The sequence below is a fragment of the Gymnoscopelus braueri genome (genome assembly GCF_963280865.1).
Source record: "Gymnoscopelus braueri genome assembly, chromosome: 6".
In the NCBI taxonomy this organism is placed as follows: domain Eukaryota; kingdom Metazoa; phylum Chordata; class Actinopteri; order Myctophiformes; family Myctophidae; genus Gymnoscopelus; species Gymnoscopelus braueri.
Genome location: NC_137607.1, coordinates 34,384,583 through 34,403,057, shown reverse-complemented (window position 1 = coordinate 34,403,057; position 18,475 = coordinate 34,384,583). Strand labels below are relative to the sequence as shown.

Sequence of the window (18,475 nt, the reverse complement as noted above, 5' to 3'; positions counted from 1 at the left end):
CCAAATTCAATGATGGTAATGGATTCAGAATGTAATCCCACTTAAACCTACTTATCTTTAATCCCCTTAGAGCTTGACTCATAAAACTTGCTAATATGACTCAAATGCGACTTGCTAATATGTCACTGAAACAACTTTGTTTAAAAACTGTCTTAAGATGACCCATGGAGCAGATTAATGCCCCCTCCATTTTTTTAAAACCTGAGCTATACACTAATTCCAGATGCACCATAGACCGTTTTGACAAATAAGTGCAAAGTTCAAATTTGAGAGCAAAGTTCAACAAAGCACCTCTTTAAAAGGCATTTGACTAAAATGCCCACTTTGAATTCACCGTGAGAATCGACCAGCAAGTTTTTATAAATATTGAACCAATGAAAAGTATTAACAAGGAACATACATTAGGTTATTTTTTCCCATTTCTTGAAAAGTAACAGTTTTGGACACAGGTTTCCACCCGACAGTAACGATTTGTAAATTATGGACGGAAAAGTGAATTTAATTCCAAAAAGTATCGTCTTCAGAGGTGCGCTCCCTCACTTCCAAAATTAGCACTACAACACTAAGCCCCTGGCATTATATAAAAAAAAAAAAAAAAAAAAACGTTTGACCATATATTCCAAGCAAAAGACTATAAAGGACAGTTCTCAGATAATACTTCGTTGCGCAATCTAGAACGCAATCTGTCATGTTTTGAGCTTGCAGATCTGCTATTTTTATTGAGTGCACTGTAGTGTTTGAAACTGCAGGGACCCAGCTGCACTAACTCAACACAGACGCCCTGTGACAAGAATGAAGATGACATTGTGTAGTCTTGTGTTGCTTATTTTATTGAGCAGTTATTTCTCTGAGTTGATAATTGGTTCGTTTGATAATCATTTTGATTTTAATTGGTTGCTTGATCAGCCTATTTTGTTTTGTTTTGGTTCATGGAACAATGTAGGCGAGTATATTCATTGACATAAAATGTGTTTTTGGTACAGTAGTATGACAAACATCATTGGGCTTGTCTGGCATTCACATCCTCAATTATATATGAACATAGAGCTTGGAAATTTGGGCATCTATGGACCAATTTTGTTTTAAAATTATTATTATGAATAGTTCCTCAAAACATCTGTTGTTGCGCTGAATAGAATATCAATGAATGTTGGATCACAAAACAATTCCCTTTTGTAGAACAAAGGAAGAAAGGAATGTGTCTTTAGCAAGCTTAAGAAACCAAACATTTGTACAACTGATGAGCTGGCAATGACAAAGCACACCACAATTTAGACAAGGTCTATGCAATTTAGCTGAGGTCAATTGCTTTATGATCACAAAGCCTGTTGGTGAGCAAAAATAGAATGGAGAAGAAAAAAAAAGAATACACTACTGACAGCCTCTACAGAGTGTAATACAAATGAATTTACAATTGTGAAGTGCTCTTTGAAATATCAGGGTTGGATTTGTCTTGTGGCTGGTGGGGGGGGGGTCTTTGTTTTTAATATGCACCCCTTTAATATAAACCCCCTTTGATAATAAATTGTTATGACTGGTGGGGATTTGTTTTATCCCAGCTTCTGGTAAGACTGAATTAAATACATGTCTGTCTGTTATGTTTGATATTTATATTTTATAATATCACAATATAATAATTATATTGGTAGTGGTTAAGAAAATGTCCCCCACCCGTCTGTTTTTTATATATTTTCATGAATCGAACCATGACAAATCTGTGTTTTTGGAACAAGCTGTGAAAGGCATTGAGGAGCAAGAGACAGAGAGCATTTTCCTTCTGTGCAGGGGTCAGACAGCAGAGGGGACGCAAACACAGTATTGTCTGACTCTGTGTGAGCTGGGAATGACTGTTGTCAAACCAAGCCTTTAACCATTCAAACTTACAGAAGCCTGGAAGGCACAAAAGAGAACACAGAGGTCTGCTGGAATGGCACATGGGCTGGGATGACGGGGGGATTCAATACATTTAATTCCCCATGCTGGCAAAAAGAAAGGATGGGTGGACAATTCATAACAATGTTGTGATCTATTCTGTTGCCAAGTTAATAAAAAAAGCATGCTGGCGAAATCCACAATAGTGTCTCACTGTGGCCATGAGGACAGTCGGAATATGTCACTGAAAACAACATCTTGTGAGGGAAAGTAAAGTTTCTTACTGTACTGTAGCATTCTAACCATGCCCAAATTGTTGGTGTACTCAATAAAAGTCCCTAGTACTCCTACTGACAGTCACCAACCCTGTTTTTAAATACCTAAGCCCTACATATATTTGTAGTATGACAAATAGTGAAAATAGCCAATCTACAAGTTTGCAACACGTTGTGAGCTTATAGATCTGCTATATGGACAGCAGATTTAAAGCAGTGAAGAGAAATGGCTTCAGATTGCATGATGTAAAATAACATTGTCACATATGTATGCTAGTAAGTTTTACCAATTTGTAACCCAGGTCATGTAGACTGGTTACCAGAAGAGCTGATTAATTAACAAGAAAAAGTGCTCATCGGAGCACAGGTCTCCGCCAGGTCAGGTAGGTTATTGTGGCCTCCTGGTGGCACTATAATAGGCCAATTTCTTCTTAGGCCTTTCACGGCAATCGTACACTGCATTCATGATTTTGTTCCAAAAATGTGTTTTGCTAAATTAGACCTGCTGGTGCGCTATAACAGGCCAATGTGAAAAGGGTCTAGTGGGAATGTGCAAGCAAAATTTCACGGAAATTTAACTTTTTTTTAACCCACGATTTTGTAACCCTTTTTTTCACCCGGTGCCAATTTTCTAAGTGATCCTGGGCGCTACACTCCCCCCACAGCCACTGCGTTCAAGATTTGAGGCATTTTATTCAAAACGGACCTCTCCTGCAAACTTTGGAAGCCAATGGTAGCCAATTAGGATGGAATATGAAATATCGGACACATCTGTCTTGATCACATGACTATAGAGATACTGTGTACCGATTTGAGTGATTTTTGGACAGAATCTGTAGGAGTAATATAAAACTATGTGTTTTGCACAAATCGGCCTCCTGGTGGTGCTCTAAAAGACAGATGTGAAAGATGCAGGGCAAAGGGTTTTCATTGGCCTCTAGGGAGTGTGCGTGCAAAGTTTCACGCAGATCGTGCAGTTCTAGGTAAAAACGTGAAACTGCCTGTTACAGAACCACCAACAATGTTAAGTGGCTTTGTTCCTCGGCCTAGTGGGAATGTGCGTGCAAAATTTCACGGAAATCGCATGCTGCGTTCATGATTTCAGGCATTTTGTTCAAAACGAACCAATCCTGCAAACTTTGGAAGCCAATCTTAGGCAATCAGGATGGAATATGGGAAATTGGACAGATCCGTGTTGATCACATGACTATAGAGATACTGTGTACCGATTTGTGTGATGTTTGGACAAAATCTGTAGGAATAATATAATTTTTTTTTTGTTGCACAAATCGGCCTCCTGGTGGCGCTATAACAGGCCAATCTGAAAATTCGGGGCAGGTGTTCGGCTTTGGCATCATTGAAATTATGTTAGTGAAACTAGACAAAATCTAGATTATTCTGGGGTAATATGGTTAATTATTTGAGTTCAAATATAAAGTATATGCTGTAGATACATTGTTCCAAAAAAGTTAAACATTCCCTCATTACAGTATATTCTCATGAATATAGTTTCTACTCTGGAGGTATTAACTAGTCACTTCACATGGGTCCATCCCAAGGAGCTAGAGGAAAATAACTTGCAACTCAATAACAGGCTTCTCGACTTGACTAATTCTGTGACACGAAAAAATATATATGTTACCTAGCAGCAAGCGTTTTGTTTTTCATACCAGCTTTTAGCATACACATTATACTGTTTGTGGTTCAGCTCTCCGCTATCTCATGTTTTGAGGAACAACAGAGAGAATGTGTGTAAATGAGGATAACGCCACAGCAATTAACACCGAACATCTCTCAAACAACCACAGGCACTAACCAAACAGGAGCTATTTCTGTTGCGTGTTAATGATAATGATAATGAATTTATTTATATAGCGCTTTTCCAAACAAGGTTGCAAAGTGCTTTACCATAAAAGATCAGCATACTGTAATAACCAAACAGGTGAAAACAGTAGGCCAATACATAAAATAAACACAAAAACAAACGAAAATAAATAAAATAATAAATAAAACTATAACAAAATTATAACAAAAACTGAAAAAGGCAAAACCACTAAGAAAAGGCCTTAACGTAAAAGTAGGTTTTTAGAAGTGATTTAAAGTAAGACACTGATTTTGCTAGCCTCAGCTCCATGGGCAGGGCATTCCAAAGCGTGGGTGCCCGGACTGCGAAAGCCCGATCGCCCCGGGTAACAAGGTGAGACGTGGGGACTTCAAGGAGAGCCTTACCCGAGGATCTAAGGCAGCGCCCAGGTTCATAGGGGGGCAGCAAGTCTTTGATGTAGTTGGGGGCCAGTCCCTGCCGGGCTTTAAAAGTTATCAGTATAATCTTAAAATCTATTCTGAATCTAACAGGTAACCAGTGACGTGCAGCTATGATGGGTGTAATGTGATCACGTTTCTTAGTGTTGGTTAGTAGTCTGGCTACTGAATTCTGTACCAGTTGGGAAATAACTTTTTTACAGAGGCCAGAGTATAAGGAGTTACAGAAGTCCAAGCGTGATGAAATTAAGGCGTGAATTACATTTTCACGGTCTGCTGATGATAAAAAGGATTTAATTCTGTTCCGCAGCTGGAAATAACACGTCTGAACGACTCGTGTGACTTGAGGACTGAATGAGATGAGTGTTTGTGCCGTCCTTTTGAGAAGAGGTCATGTATAATATTTAATAATAATAATATTTGCATAATAATGTGCTATTGTTAGCACTGTCATTGACATTTGCCAGTTCTATTTGTGATGATGCCAGGAAATGTGACAGCTGATTCAACATGTTCAAATGTTGCCACAGCTCTCTGTGCTGGAGCCTGATAGCACGGGGCTAAAGACAACATGCCAGTGAACAACATTCAGAGCAAGACTTGACAAATAAGCAAGGTGTACTGTACAAAATAAAAAATAGCACGTTCTCAAACATTTTCATGCCAAGAACATCAAATTGATATGTATTTGGCCGCAGACACCCATTTGAAAATATTTCGTGCTAGGGATCTTCATCAGAGAAGATCCGTCAACAATGGCCGCGTTTCCCAACGAGATTCGTAGAGATGCTGCGTTGAGATCCTGCGCAGGTTGTACGACGGGTCTAACGTGCGTCCACACAATCTGCGCAGTACCATAGCAGCCACGTAGATTTCAGCTCATGCGCTGCCTACGCAGCCTGCGTAAGAGCCTGGGACCCGGCGAAACCAACGCTCTACCCTCATTAGTAGCAGCTGGTTCTGCCCAACGTGCAATCGCTTCACACGTCCACGGCGTTACGTTTCTGCTAAAACTACATTTGGGAGACAGAATGGCGTATCCTACTCTCCTCCTACTTCTGCGAGAGGCGTAGCCCTGCAGTGCTGTCCTACGAAGCAGTTTGTTACTAGCGCCCTGGGGCGGTAGTAACACCGATCGTAGCGAAATAGATCCATGAAAAGACCGACCGACCGACCGACCGACCACACACACACACACACACACACACACACACACACACACACACACACACACACACACACACACACACACACACACACACACACACACACACACACACACACACACACACACACACACACACTTAATTTATATATATATATATATATATATATATATATATATATATATATATATATATATATATATATATACATATATATACATATATATATATATATATATATATATATATATATATACATATACATATATATATATATATATATATATATATATATATATGTATATGTGTATATATATATATATATATATATATATATATATATGTATATATGTATATGTATATACACACACTCACACACACACACACACACACACACACACACACAACGCGGGCAGCTGCGCTGCTTCTAGCCCTGATTCAGAGCGTTAGTGGGTACAGCCACACATCCGTAAAGCGTCCGTCAAGTTTCCGTACGGTCGCCGGAAGTCCCATCCACTCCCATGTTAAGTTTAAAACCGGAAGTACCGTTCCGTTTTTTTTTTTAACATGGGAGTGGATGGGACCTCCGGCGTCCGTACGGCAACTTGACGGACGCTTTACGGACATGTGTGGCTGTAGTTCACTAACTCTGAACCAGGGCTTCGTCCTCTATATGCATGAACCCGAAGTTTACAAATTGTACTCTCACGGATGATCCGATCGTCTGATAAAAATATTAAGCATATGCCAAGTTAACTAAAGGTATATAAATGATGCTGAGCTAAACATGTTTACTTAATTTCGAAGTTTTATAGTTAAACGTTATGATGAAAGTCCCCAGTTCCTCTCACAAAGTGACAGCTGTTGCGCTCGCCATGTTTATGAATGGTTAAAACATCTTTTGAAACTAGCAGATCTACAAGCTCACAACGCTTCACAAGCTTGTAGATTTGCTATTTTCAAAAGATTTTAATACATATTAATTTTGGGAAATGGGACATTCTGCATTCCTTTTGGTATTTTAAGTATATTTAATTTACTTGCATAATGGGGACACTTTAGTGTTTTATTTAACTTGCAGATGTCAACTCACCACTGTAATTTCATTCATAAATATATTATTCAAAAGTTGTATTTGGAGTGGACTGCTTCAGGACATCTGACAGTTGGCTCTGGTATTTTTATGATCCATTTCACTTTCGCAAAGGGTGTTTAAACTGCAGTGTAGCGTATGACAGCCCTACGTAGTTTACGTCGGCCTTACGTAGACTTCGTCCAGGAGGTCTTTACGTCTATGCTGTCTCGCGAATGTAGTTTTAGCACACACGTAATGAGAACCTGCGACGATGGTGCCTCCTGAAGCCAGTTTAGATACCACGTAGAGCACACACAGCTGCTACTAATGAAGATAGATCGTGGCGGGGTTGCTACTGCGCAGGTGCGTGGAGGCTCTCACGCAGCTTCTAGGCTGCGTCTGAGCTCAAAGTCGTTTGGGAAACCTGGCCAATTTCTCTAGAATTGTTCTCACATTTTCTGAAAATAGCAAAATAGGGCTTAACTGTTTAAAGGTAGGGCAAGTGATTTACTTTGGTTAAAATAAGTGTTAAATAGCCCTATATTCTGATAGCTCATTGCTAGTGTTTGTTCAAGTCTTTATGTCTATCCAGCTCTTTATTAAACAGAAAATGCAGCTTCAGGTCGGGAATGTTATCCAATCAGGATAGGATAGGATCAGGATAGGATCAGAATAGATGAAACAACTGGAACTGGAACACTATAAAAATGAAGCTGATAAATGGGTACTCTCTCCTGTTTGGCTGAAATGTTGTCACCTAACTGAAAGTGTATTTTCCGTTTATTAACTCATTCACTGCCAAGGACGTAATGGACGTGTTGTTTTTTTCCAAAAGCCCAGACTGCCACGGACGTAATTGACGTAAACATTTCTTTTGTGGTTTAATAAATGATCACGCTGTTCTCTATCACTGAGTGATCACTTTCAGTTACTACTCACAAGGATCCGGAAATAACGTCATCCGAAGATTTCCGCCTCCGTCCACTTCCTGTTTAACTTCTTCATGAAAACTCGAGGTTACGAATGTAACCCCGGCTTCTTTACTCTCGGAGTAATATACTCACTATGGGATAACAGCGCCCCTGGCGATGCACAGAGCAAAACACACATACACTCCCGGGCCAATTCTGATTGGTTGAGGGTCATGTCACGCAAACCGGCAGTCCGGAAGGGGTATATAACCCCTCGTGTGACTAAACCACGCCCTCTTAACAGCTTCCCTCTGCACGCCAAATGCGCACAAAAGGGGTGTTAGGTGAGTATATTACTCCGAGAGTAAAGAAACTGGGGTTACATTCGTAACCTCGAGTTTCTAGACCTCTCTCGTAATATACTCACTATGGGTCCTTATAAACCCCCCTGGGGCAATAAGTCACGCAACCCTCACAGACCCGCGCGCCCGAGGCCCCGCCCCCACAGGCGTGACCTAGGCCGCCCCAGCCCGGCGGGATAAGTAAAAGAAGGTAAGACCCTGACCGACCACAAGGTCCGCCTCATTCAACTAACGGGCAGACACTGGTCTATCCCTTACAAAAATGAGGGAAACAGGGCCTCCTCCCCTGGGACCCAACCTGAAGCGAAGCCGGTCCCAATAAGGGGACCTAAGAGGAAGTAACCGAGAGAGAAAGCAAGGCCCTAGGCCTGCTCACCCCTCCCCTGGCTAGAGACAGCTGCTACACCCAGGACAGTGTGCGCCATCGAAGACACCGCCACGTCCAAACTGTAGAAAGCCGCAAAAGTCGAAGGAAACGACCAGTTTGGAGCCGAGCATATCTCTTGCATCGAGACCCCCTTGTAGAGGGCCCAAGATGCAGCCACGCCCCGAGTAGAGTGAGCCCTCAGTTTCTCTGGAACTGGAGCGGCACCACTCACGTAGGCTGAGGATGCTGCACACCGGGGCCTGGAAAGCCACCACTGACGGTGACTGCTCCAGACACCATGACACAAACATGTTCCATCTGACGTCATACGCCAACCTCGTGGAAACGGCCCTTTGGATGGTAGCCACCACATCAGGGGGCAGACCACGCAAACTCAAATTCGCCCTTTCACGGGCCAGACCCACAGGTCCAGGTCCTGAGGGCGGTCGTGGAAAACCTTGTCTCCTCCCAGTCACAGCAGGTCTCTGAACAGGGCCACGGCTCGTCGAAGAGGAGAGGAGCTATCTCCGACCTCCACACGCCCCATGCTGGGGCCACCAGCAATACCGATAGACCCTGGAGCCTGACCCTCTCCAGCGTTGGGAGGATCAGCCCCAGCGGCGGAAAAGCATACAGTAGTACGCTTGGCCAACTGTGTGCCAGGGCGTCCACGCCCAAAGAGAGGTCCCCCTCCTTCACCGAGAAAAAGCGAGAGCACTTCGCGTTCTCTCTGGATGCAAACAAATCGACCTGAGGCCGTCCAAACCTGTCCCAAATCAGGTCTGCCACCCACGAGTTGAGAGACCACTCTCCGTACTGAACCCTGCCCCTGGACAACAGGTCCGCCCTGCAGTTCAGGAGGCCCGGTACATGAAACGCTCGTATTGACGCCAGGCGCGAGTCGCACCAGAGCGTCAAATCACGTGCTAGTCTGTCCAACACCAGGGACGCCAAGCCCCCCTGTTTGTTGACATAGCACATAGTCGTGGTGTTGTCTGTTCTGATCGAGACATGGCAACCCAGGATACAAACCTCGAAGTGTTTGAGAGCGAGGAAGACCGCCATCAACTCCAAGTAATTGATGTGGGCCCACGTCCCCCTGGCAAAGTAGCCCTCGTGGACGGCTCCCCACCCCGAGAGGCTGGCGTCCGTGGTGATGACCTTCCACGATATCACAGCGCCTATACTGACCCCTTCGGAAAGAAAAGTCGCCTGTGACCACAGCCGGAGCGCCTCCACGCACCGTGTTGGCACCACCACGCTCCGAGAACCCATGGTGGGCAGGATCCCTAGAGCCCGCATCCACCTCTGAAACGGTCTCATGTGGAGCCTGCCCAAACGGATCAGGTGTATGGCTGATGCCATGAGACCTGTACGTGACTTGACGCCCCCAGGCGAAGAGACCTCACGCATGCCAGAAAACCGGCTATCCTGTCTTGGGACAGGCGTGCCATAAGTGTGGTTGAGTCCAGCGAGATTCCTATGAAGGTGGTCTGCTGGGACGGGACCAAGACGCTCTTCTGGACGTTGATAGTGAAACCCAGGGACGTCAGGTGCGCTAAGGCCACCTCTGTGTGCCGCGCCACCTCCTCCCTCGAGCCCGCCGCCAACAGCCAGTCAACGCGGAGCACGTGGCCGTTTCCATAGGAACCGGTGACGCCGTTACTCGGACCGACAGCGCCGCTAGGGACGGTAGAGGTAGCGACGGTCCGTTCGTGAGACATGGGGAAGTTACGTGACCGAACATGGAAGTCTTCCACGATGTCAACATCCGCCCTGCCTTGATCGCCGCCATCTTGTCCCGGTCTGTCGGTCGCGCTGGAAGTGACGACAGAAAGGCCCTCCCCGAAGGAGGCGTTCTGCCGCCCTCCAGAGGCTAAGGCTAACGAGGCACAGTAGAAAAATGGTTGTAAACACAACGGGCCTCCCGACCCACCATTTTGGAAGGACTTGGGGCCCGAGCGGCCATTTCGTGTTCCTCCCGTCCCACAGTGGCGCTTTGGCGCACCCTGCTGGACGGGGGAAAAAAACGGTGTGACCCTGTTAGAGTGGCGTTTAAAGGGATATTTCACTTTCAAAAAAACTTTGGGTCATTTTATCGTCTACTCAGGCTTTTGTGAGCCCCCCAGACCGTTTTTAAGTTGCTTGATTTAGTATTTAGATATTTGATAATAATTTTATCAGACACGCCCCCTTCCTATACAAACCCATTATAACTTCAAACTCAATTTTTAACCTGTTAGATTCATCAAAAACACCCGTCCTTGGTTCTGCTGACTCACCCTGCCCTCCTAATACGTGAGGGGGCCGTGTTTTTTCGATTACTTTTTTCATTTATTTTATTTTATATTTTTATTGTATACATTTTTTTTAATTTTCCAAAACAAATATTAAAAATAAATGAAAAAAGTTATCGAAAAAACACGGCCCCCTCGCGTATTAGGAGGGTAGGGTGAGTCACCAGAACCAAGGACGGGTGTTTTTGATGAATCGAACATGTTAAAAATGGGGTTTGAAGGTATAATGGGTTTGTATAGGAAGTGGGCGTGTCTGATAAAATGAATATCAAATGTCTAAATATTGAATCAAGCAACTTCAAAACGGTCTGGGGGGCTCACAAAAGCCTGAGTTGACGATAAAATGACCAAAAGTTTTTTTGAAAGTGAAATATCCCTTTAAGCGTCCCCTGGTGGGCGAGGGTGACACTGGTTTTATTCCCTGCATTTGATACATTTGATTCATTGCAATTGGTTTTACTACCTGCATTTGATTCAGTTGGTTCATTGCATGCACAGGATTTGTCCCAGCAGTGTTTGGAACGTTGCCAAGTGGGCTCATAAATGTGGGGTGACGATATCGGGGGCCCCCCTTTTCGGGGACCGTCCCGCATCGCTCCCTGACAGGTGAAATAATGAGCGATTTTGTAATTTGCAATGCTTTTATTCCAAACACAGGCTGCGCAACATAAACACCCTTCCAACCTGGGGTTGGGCACGGGGCCTTCTTCCTGACGTCGCCTACTCCCAGGGAACCAGGCCGACACTCCCTGGAGCTGGTTCTGGTTCAGGAAGAGCGGGAACCGCCTGACGCCTGCTGTCGGGAAGAAGAGCGTCCCCTGCCAGCGGGCCTCTCCTGGCGAGGCCGAGCCGCTGCGGGGGGATTGGTGCCAGAACGCCAGACGCTGCCTCCTTCCTCGCCTTTGCCGTCTTCGTCGAGGTGCGCAGCAGTTCGGAGGCGCCTGGGAAGAGGTTGTCTGGCTCCAAAGGGAGGGCCATCAGCTCCTTCCTCTTTTTGTCTTCCTGGACGATTGCGAGGTCGAGCCACTTCGCCCTCTTCGTGCAGTTGTCCATGGCGCGGCCCGTCCACATGACCCCGTTACAGGTGCAGAGGATGGAGAGCTGCATGAGCCGATGCAGCTCCTTGGTGTCCTTGGCCCATGTAGGGTCGGCCTTCAGCTCCTCGAGCCTTTTGCTGGCTGAACCCTGGAGGAGGGAGGCGTTAAGGGCCTTGGCGGCCAGCCCCGAGGCCCTTAACTGTATGCCTTAGACGTGGCCGCGGTGGTGGCTCTTCTCCCGGGATCGGCGAAGGACGGCCCTGAGGACTGGGAAATGGAGCCTTTCCGGTTGTCCTCAATCCCCAGGGCTAGCACCGGGTCCATGGGAGGGAGCTCAAGGATCCCCAGTTCAGCTGCGGTGAACAGATCCACCGCGAACTTCAGCTTCGTGGGTTCCTTGTGGGCCAGCCAGGAGAAATGTAGAGCGCTTCTGAAGCCCCTGGCCTCAGGAAGCTTCTTCGACTCCACCTGGCGGGCTTGTTGGGGCTCCAGCCCCTGGAAATCTGGAACGGGAGCCTCGGAGGAAACCTGCAGATCTTCCATCGGCTGCTCGAGGCCGCACAGAGAGATGGTCCTCCTGAAGACCGTCGATACGGGCTTAAGGGGCTCCTTGTCCTCCGCGGGAGGCCCCGCTGAGGGCCCAGGAAGGTCGTCCCGCCCGGGGCTGGTCATGGTGACCTCTTGGGGCTCCTGGTAGGAGGTGATCTCACCTTCTTCTTCCTCTCCCTCCCCCTCCTCCATGTTGTCGTTGGTTCCGCCGTCGGCTCCCTCGTCGAAATAGACGCTGCCGTCCGGTGTGTCGCCCCACTGGGCTGGGTAGGATGGGAGACGGAGGGGCTGCCGCCGTAGTGGAGCTGGACCGGTCCACCGGACACAACGGCAGCAGCGGGGGATGGCGTCGAGGTGATGGTCCGAGTGGTGACGCTGCGCCGCTCTTGGTTAGCACCACTGCTCCTTGGCGCCACGTTTGTCGGGGGACCCATGGCCCCTGGCCTCTCGTCCTCGAGCGGGGCCGCTAGCCCCCAACGAGGGGAGCTCCACCGTGGCCACCGCTAGCTATGGCTGCGAGGGAGCCGGGCGTCGAGGTGGATGACGGTGTACACCGCGCATGCCTTGCAGGCATCCAGGCATCCTGGCAACATAGGCATGGTTCCCCCCCAGGCACGAAATGCAGACGCGGTGGGGGTCGTCTACAGCGATGAGGAAAACGCAGTCATCCAGGCCGCACTTCTTAGGAGGTTCCATCCTCGTGGCGAAGACAATAGGCTAACTAGTAGCTACCTAGCCTAGCCTAGCCTAGCTTAGCTTTGTTAGCCTAGCTTAGCTTAACAGTAGCTTAGCCTTTAGCCGCTGACTGTAGCTGGTTGGGCTAATCGAGCCACGAAAGAAAACTGGAGCAGACAGGAAAGGAAATAAAATTAAAATAATAAAGCAGCGGGAGTGTGCTTTCTAGCAAATAAACTACAAAAAACCCGTGGGAGATACAAGTAACTCCGCTCTGGGATAAAGCTGGTTTTCGTTGTAATATCTAATAGTGTGTTCTTATTGCGTGCGCATACGCGAGCAGAGTGAAGTAAGAGGGCGTGGTTTAGTCACACGAGGGATTATATACCCCTTCCGGACTGCCGGTTCGCGTGACATGACCCGAATCAGAATTGGCCCGGGAGTGTATGTGTGTTTTACTCTGTGCATCGCCAGGGGGCGCTGTTATCCCATTTGGTTGGAATATTTTTTCTCTGGGCGACGCACACGGATACCGTGTGTGTTTACAAACGGTCGGACAAGCGATCATAATGAATATAAATTTTCTGGGACCAGTTGAAAGTTTAAAAAAAAAGCAAAAATTGCTGGCAGTGGGCAAACGCAGCCAGAGATAAGTCTGTCAGTGAATGAGTTAAAGAGCTGGAGAGACAGGGAGACTCCTGTTACTGAACAAACACCCTAGCAATGATTACTATCAGAACATAGAGCTTTAACCTTTTAACAAAAAAACTTTGTTTAAACCAAAATATCACTTACCCTACAGTACATTTAAACTGTTACTAATTTTGCTGGGGAACCCCTAGAACCCCAAGGACCCCATGGAGTTCCCAGACCCCACTTTGAAAACCAACAACTTATAGAACTACTGATAGGGTAAAAAGAAACTCTGAAACTCCCTCTGAAACCAATCTAATTTACACATGTTAGCTTAGTAAGAAACCACACTTGATACTTGTATAAACTTAACACTTACAAGCTTTTCAAGTGGGCCCTGATCCAGAAAAAGTTGGGAACCATTGCCTTAGAGGCCGGGTTTGCCAGACATGTCAAACACACACAGTACAAACCACCATTAATGACCTGCTATGGCAAAGCTCCGTTTTTTTTCAATTGTTTTCCTTTTAAACTGATCCAAACTCAAACTAAACAGCCTGATAAAAAAGAAAACTCTGTAACGTCTCAGTAAATGTCTCCGTTTGGTACTTTAAGTAATTTTACATCTGTCAGCCAGCACCACCATGGTGGCCTAAAATCCTGATTATTAACTTAATAAGAGTGTGGAGGATTTGAATTGGACATGCAGACATCAGCTCACCCCACCTATGCTCTGAAATGTGTGGGGGTCCAAAAAACTAAACAAAAAACATCCCTCCAGACGATAATATGAGCAATCTGTCATCAGACAAGCACAAAAAATTCTCCTCCGCTGGATCTCAACCCAGAGATCCAGCTTTTACATTCTGGCAGAAGATTATTGGTCCCCAAGTGCAGGCCGAACCATTATAAACATTCATTTCTACCTTCGTCCCCAACACCAATATGTAACATAGACATAAGCCATAAGTGTGTGTGTGTGTGTGTGTGTGTGTGTGTGTGTGTGTGTGTGTGTGTGTGTGTGTGTGTGTGTGTGTGTGTGTGTGTGTGTGTGTGTGTGTGTGTGTGTACTACTGTATGTGTAAGATGTTTTTAACAACAATATTATTATTATTTCCTCTCTCTTAAATGGAACAGGATGAGGATGGGATGGACAGAGTCTAAAGCAATACAATAATATCATATCTTAAGTATCAGGGGGGAAGTGACAGAGTAAAGGGAACTGTAATGGTCATAGCATACTTACAGCTGGAGAATACAAGTGGACAGGAGTGCTCATCCATAGGAAAGTTATGAAGCTGGAGATTACATTCTGCGTTTATGGTCAGCCTGCAAAGGAGAGAGAATCACCATTGTTATAAATCACATGTATGAACTGCGTGTGAGAAACATTCATGAACAAACAGCATGAATGAAAATCTGATCAGGGTGTAAATAGCTCACATGAGAGATTTATCAATGAATCAATCAATCAATACATTTGATTTATATAGTGCCAAATCATAACAAGTTATCTCAAGACACATATAGAGCAGGTTGAGAGTAGAGAGAGACTCTACAGCGGTGATTCTCAACCAGGGCCACAAATCATTAGCAAAACACTAAGATTCTAATGATAAAACACCATCAAAAATAGAGTGTTATCACTGTTTATCAAAATAAGATTATATTTGATTTATCATTAAAATGAAGAAGCTGGGAGAACGCACTGATTTGGCTGCAGTGTTAAGTGGTCAGATGGGTTGGCTGCGAACACTTGTGGGCTCTAATCCATTAAAGGGCCTTAATCCACTAAAGGTGGCAAAGAAAAACTCTTTCACGGGAATAAAGAGGAGTTTAGAAGGGAGAGAGAGGGGTGGGGGGAGAGGGGGAGCCAAACATGCACAGTGATAACAACAACAACAACATCAACAACGTATTTTCTTATTTTTCGCCCATTGTGTTTGGAGACCTGACCCTGTGTTGCATGTGGTTCCACATCACTACACTCACCTTGCCGTCTCCCTACACTCACATCTAATTAAAGCAACAAACTGCCTAAAACAAGAGAACATCACAGAATTTCTGCTTCCAGTGACACAGCTTTTATTCAAGTCATTCCCTGTTACATAAGGATGAGATGACAAGCATGTTTGTATGCCATATGACAGCTACTTTCATCCGAAACATAGTGCTATGAATGTACTGTACAGTACTGTACTGTATACCTAATGAACTACACAGTGTGTACAATTATCTTTACCGTTGATACAGTATGCTGCTGCTGTATGCATGGTTTGATTTGTAAAACAAAACAAAAAACTAAACAAAAAACTAAAACACAGAGGTTGGGGCATTTTATAATTTTGTGTAAGACATACTGAAAATAGTGGAACTACAATCTCACAGTGTGTTGTGATGCGACTTATTGTATACTTGTACATATGCTTTTTTAGCTATTTTTGAAGAAATAAAATCAACAATTATGAAAGAAAATTACCCAAAAGTTGCCATGGGTTAACATTTTTTAATTAATTATTCATTATTATCAAACATAAATATCAAACATATCAGATGCTCATTTCACAAAAGGAAATGCAAGTACCGGTATTTAATAATTCAGTCTGACCAGAAGCAGGGAGGCATGGAGTGTCCCCCCCCCCCCCCCAGCAAAGCAAACCGTGGGTTTATGTAAGCCAATGCATTCGCTGATGAATGTAATGTGAATGTGTCGAAGCAAGAGTGTTGTGAAGGATGAAATTATCCAATGGGGTTAGTTATCTTATCTTTTATCCTTGCATAGTGGGGTTTGGTTTGTTGCATTGCTGACTTGAGATAAGTCAGCAAAATGTGCATTGTTGTCACAAAAATGTGTAGAATCTGAGTGTGTCCTGAATCTGCAATTTGCCAGACTAATATATTTGGGAGACTTCCATATGCTCATTGAATGGAATACTAAGTAAGACTGCATGGCCTTGTCCATTCATCTTAATTCATGAATTGAATAGTACTCGGCTCTGACTTTAATCAGATTCAACAGCATTTCTAAGAAAAGAACCTGTGCTCAATGGTTTATAAAACTACTTGCTCTCAAGAGCTGTATTAATGTGATTGTGAGTCAGCTGTGTGCAGCTGTGGTTCGAGAGAATAAGAGACAGATACATGGAATAAAGGGTTGTAGTGGGGTCCACGGATCTGTTCACAGTGTGGAATCTACATTTTAGTTTACCCGTTATTGTTATCATGCACGATTGCTTTTTGAATTCCCTCAATGGCCAATTATGCATTAAGTACACTACACAATGTAGCTTGAAATTCTAACAAAAATGGGTACACCCAATCTTTACTTGTGTAGCAGATATTGAAATATGTAATAAAACACTTTACATTTCAAAAGTAAAACGAAAGCATGAATAAAAGATGTATGCTATGCTGATTTAGCGGGAGTATGAGTCCAAGGGCAGTTCAATTTAAAGCCCAGAGAGAATGCCCAGTTACCTTTAGCCTTTATTTTAGGTTTTAGAACAGCCACAGAGATAGTCTGTACAGTATATGTGTATATGTGAAACGTAGAGGGCCAGCTTTGCTTTACCAACAGTCATAACAGACAGAGTTAACTGTTGCTGACCTTCAATTATAAGACTCAATAAAAAAATGTATTTGAATAATTGCCTTCAAACCACATGTAAGGTTACCATGATCCCATTAAAATGAGCTGCCATGAGAAATACCTTCTGAGGGTAAAAGTGAAAATGAGTTTGATTTGGACGTCTTCGACATTAGGGAAACACCAACCTGGAAGCAGGGTTGTAATAGTTTTATTATGGGAGGACTGCAACGTCCTCGGAGCCGACAAAACCACGGAAAGTTAGTAACATTTTAACTGGCTCTTTCATCATAGAAACAAGTGGGCTTATAACCAAAACGATCCATGTTCTTTGGGAGAAATGGTGTTAGTGTTCCGTGGAGAAATATTGTTAGTGGGAATGAAAACATAGTCGCACCACCGGAAGTGAAAGGCTGAAGGCAGACCAAAACCCCGGTTTCCCTGAGCACGGGTCCTCTGTACAGCTCCGCCCAGAGTCAAATGAATAAGTGAAAAACAGCAGAGGGCGCTGTTTTTCCTTTTTATTTGACGATGGGTTCCCAGATTGTATTTATTCAGACATATTGAGGGCTTTGCATAACCCTTGTTGCAGGGTGAGGGATTTCTATCTGGTCTCATGCAGAATGAAAAGCATGTTCATTTAGACCCTCCAGAAAAATGCGGGCAAACATCCTTGATTATACAGGCTAAAATCCTTGATTTTGCGATGAAATATGCAGGGGTTTCATATGATTTTATGGGGTGAAATTGCGGGAAGTTGCCAAATATGCGGAAAGTTGCCAAATCTGCGAAAAAGTTGGGAACATTTTGAAAAGTTGGGAAATATACGGAAAGTTGCAAAATACGCGAAATATGCAAAAAGTTGAGAAATATGCAGGGTTTTATGTGATTGTATGTGGTGTAATATGCGGCAAGTTGCAAAAGATGCAGAAATGTGCACATTTTGCATTTTTCTGAAGGGTCTATTCATTAAATACATGAACCCTAGCGTCCCTATTCTGGCTGCAAACATTCGGCAAGAATAGCCGATCTACTAGCTCAGAACATGCGACGCGTTGTGTGCCTGTAGATTGTCTATTTCCGCCGAAGAGATTTGGTGTAGACCGAAAACAGGAAGGGGCCTTATATAGAGCCCTTGGGGACTCCGGTCTACTAAGTATATAGGGTGTAAAAGTGGTTAAAGAACCAGTCCCCTACAAATCATGTTTATTTTATTTAGCCTGGGAAGGTGCTGAGCATTAGTGCACTTTTACAGCAACCCCCTGCACACTCACACACACACACACACACACACACACACACACACACTAAAACCTGGGAGCTGCACACTACAACCACAGTCATATACTGTTGGCCACTGAGCAGCTCCACTGGAGCAATTCAATGCAGTGCCTTGCTCAAAGGCACT

The 18,475-nt window shown here is 44.6% G+C and overlaps 2 protein-coding genes across 2 annotated transcripts in view; both read right to left on the bottom strand.

Moving 5' to 3' along the window:
* The window catches only part of LOC308087417 (gamma-aminobutyric acid receptor subunit gamma-3-like), a gene marked incomplete at both ends in the record, with an annotated part of 163,634 nt that overhangs the window by 31,645 nt on the left and 113,514 nt on the right, over window positions 1-18,475 (bottom strand). The window contains one exon of the mRNA XM_080431235.1: window positions 14,728-14,810. Within this exon, the coding sequence (XP_080287361.1) occupies window positions 14,728-14,810 (83 nt within the window). The remainder of the gene's footprint in view (window positions 1-14,727; window positions 14,811-18,475) is intronic.
* Window positions 5,692-18,475, bottom strand: part of tprg1 (tumor protein p63 regulated 1) — a 701,399-nt gene continuing 688,615 nt past the window's right edge. Inside the window, exon 8 of the transcript XR_013933331.1 lies at window positions 5,692-5,712. The gene's annotated coding sequence lies outside the window, so the exon portion shown is untranslated. The remainder of the gene's footprint in view (window positions 5,713-18,475) is intronic.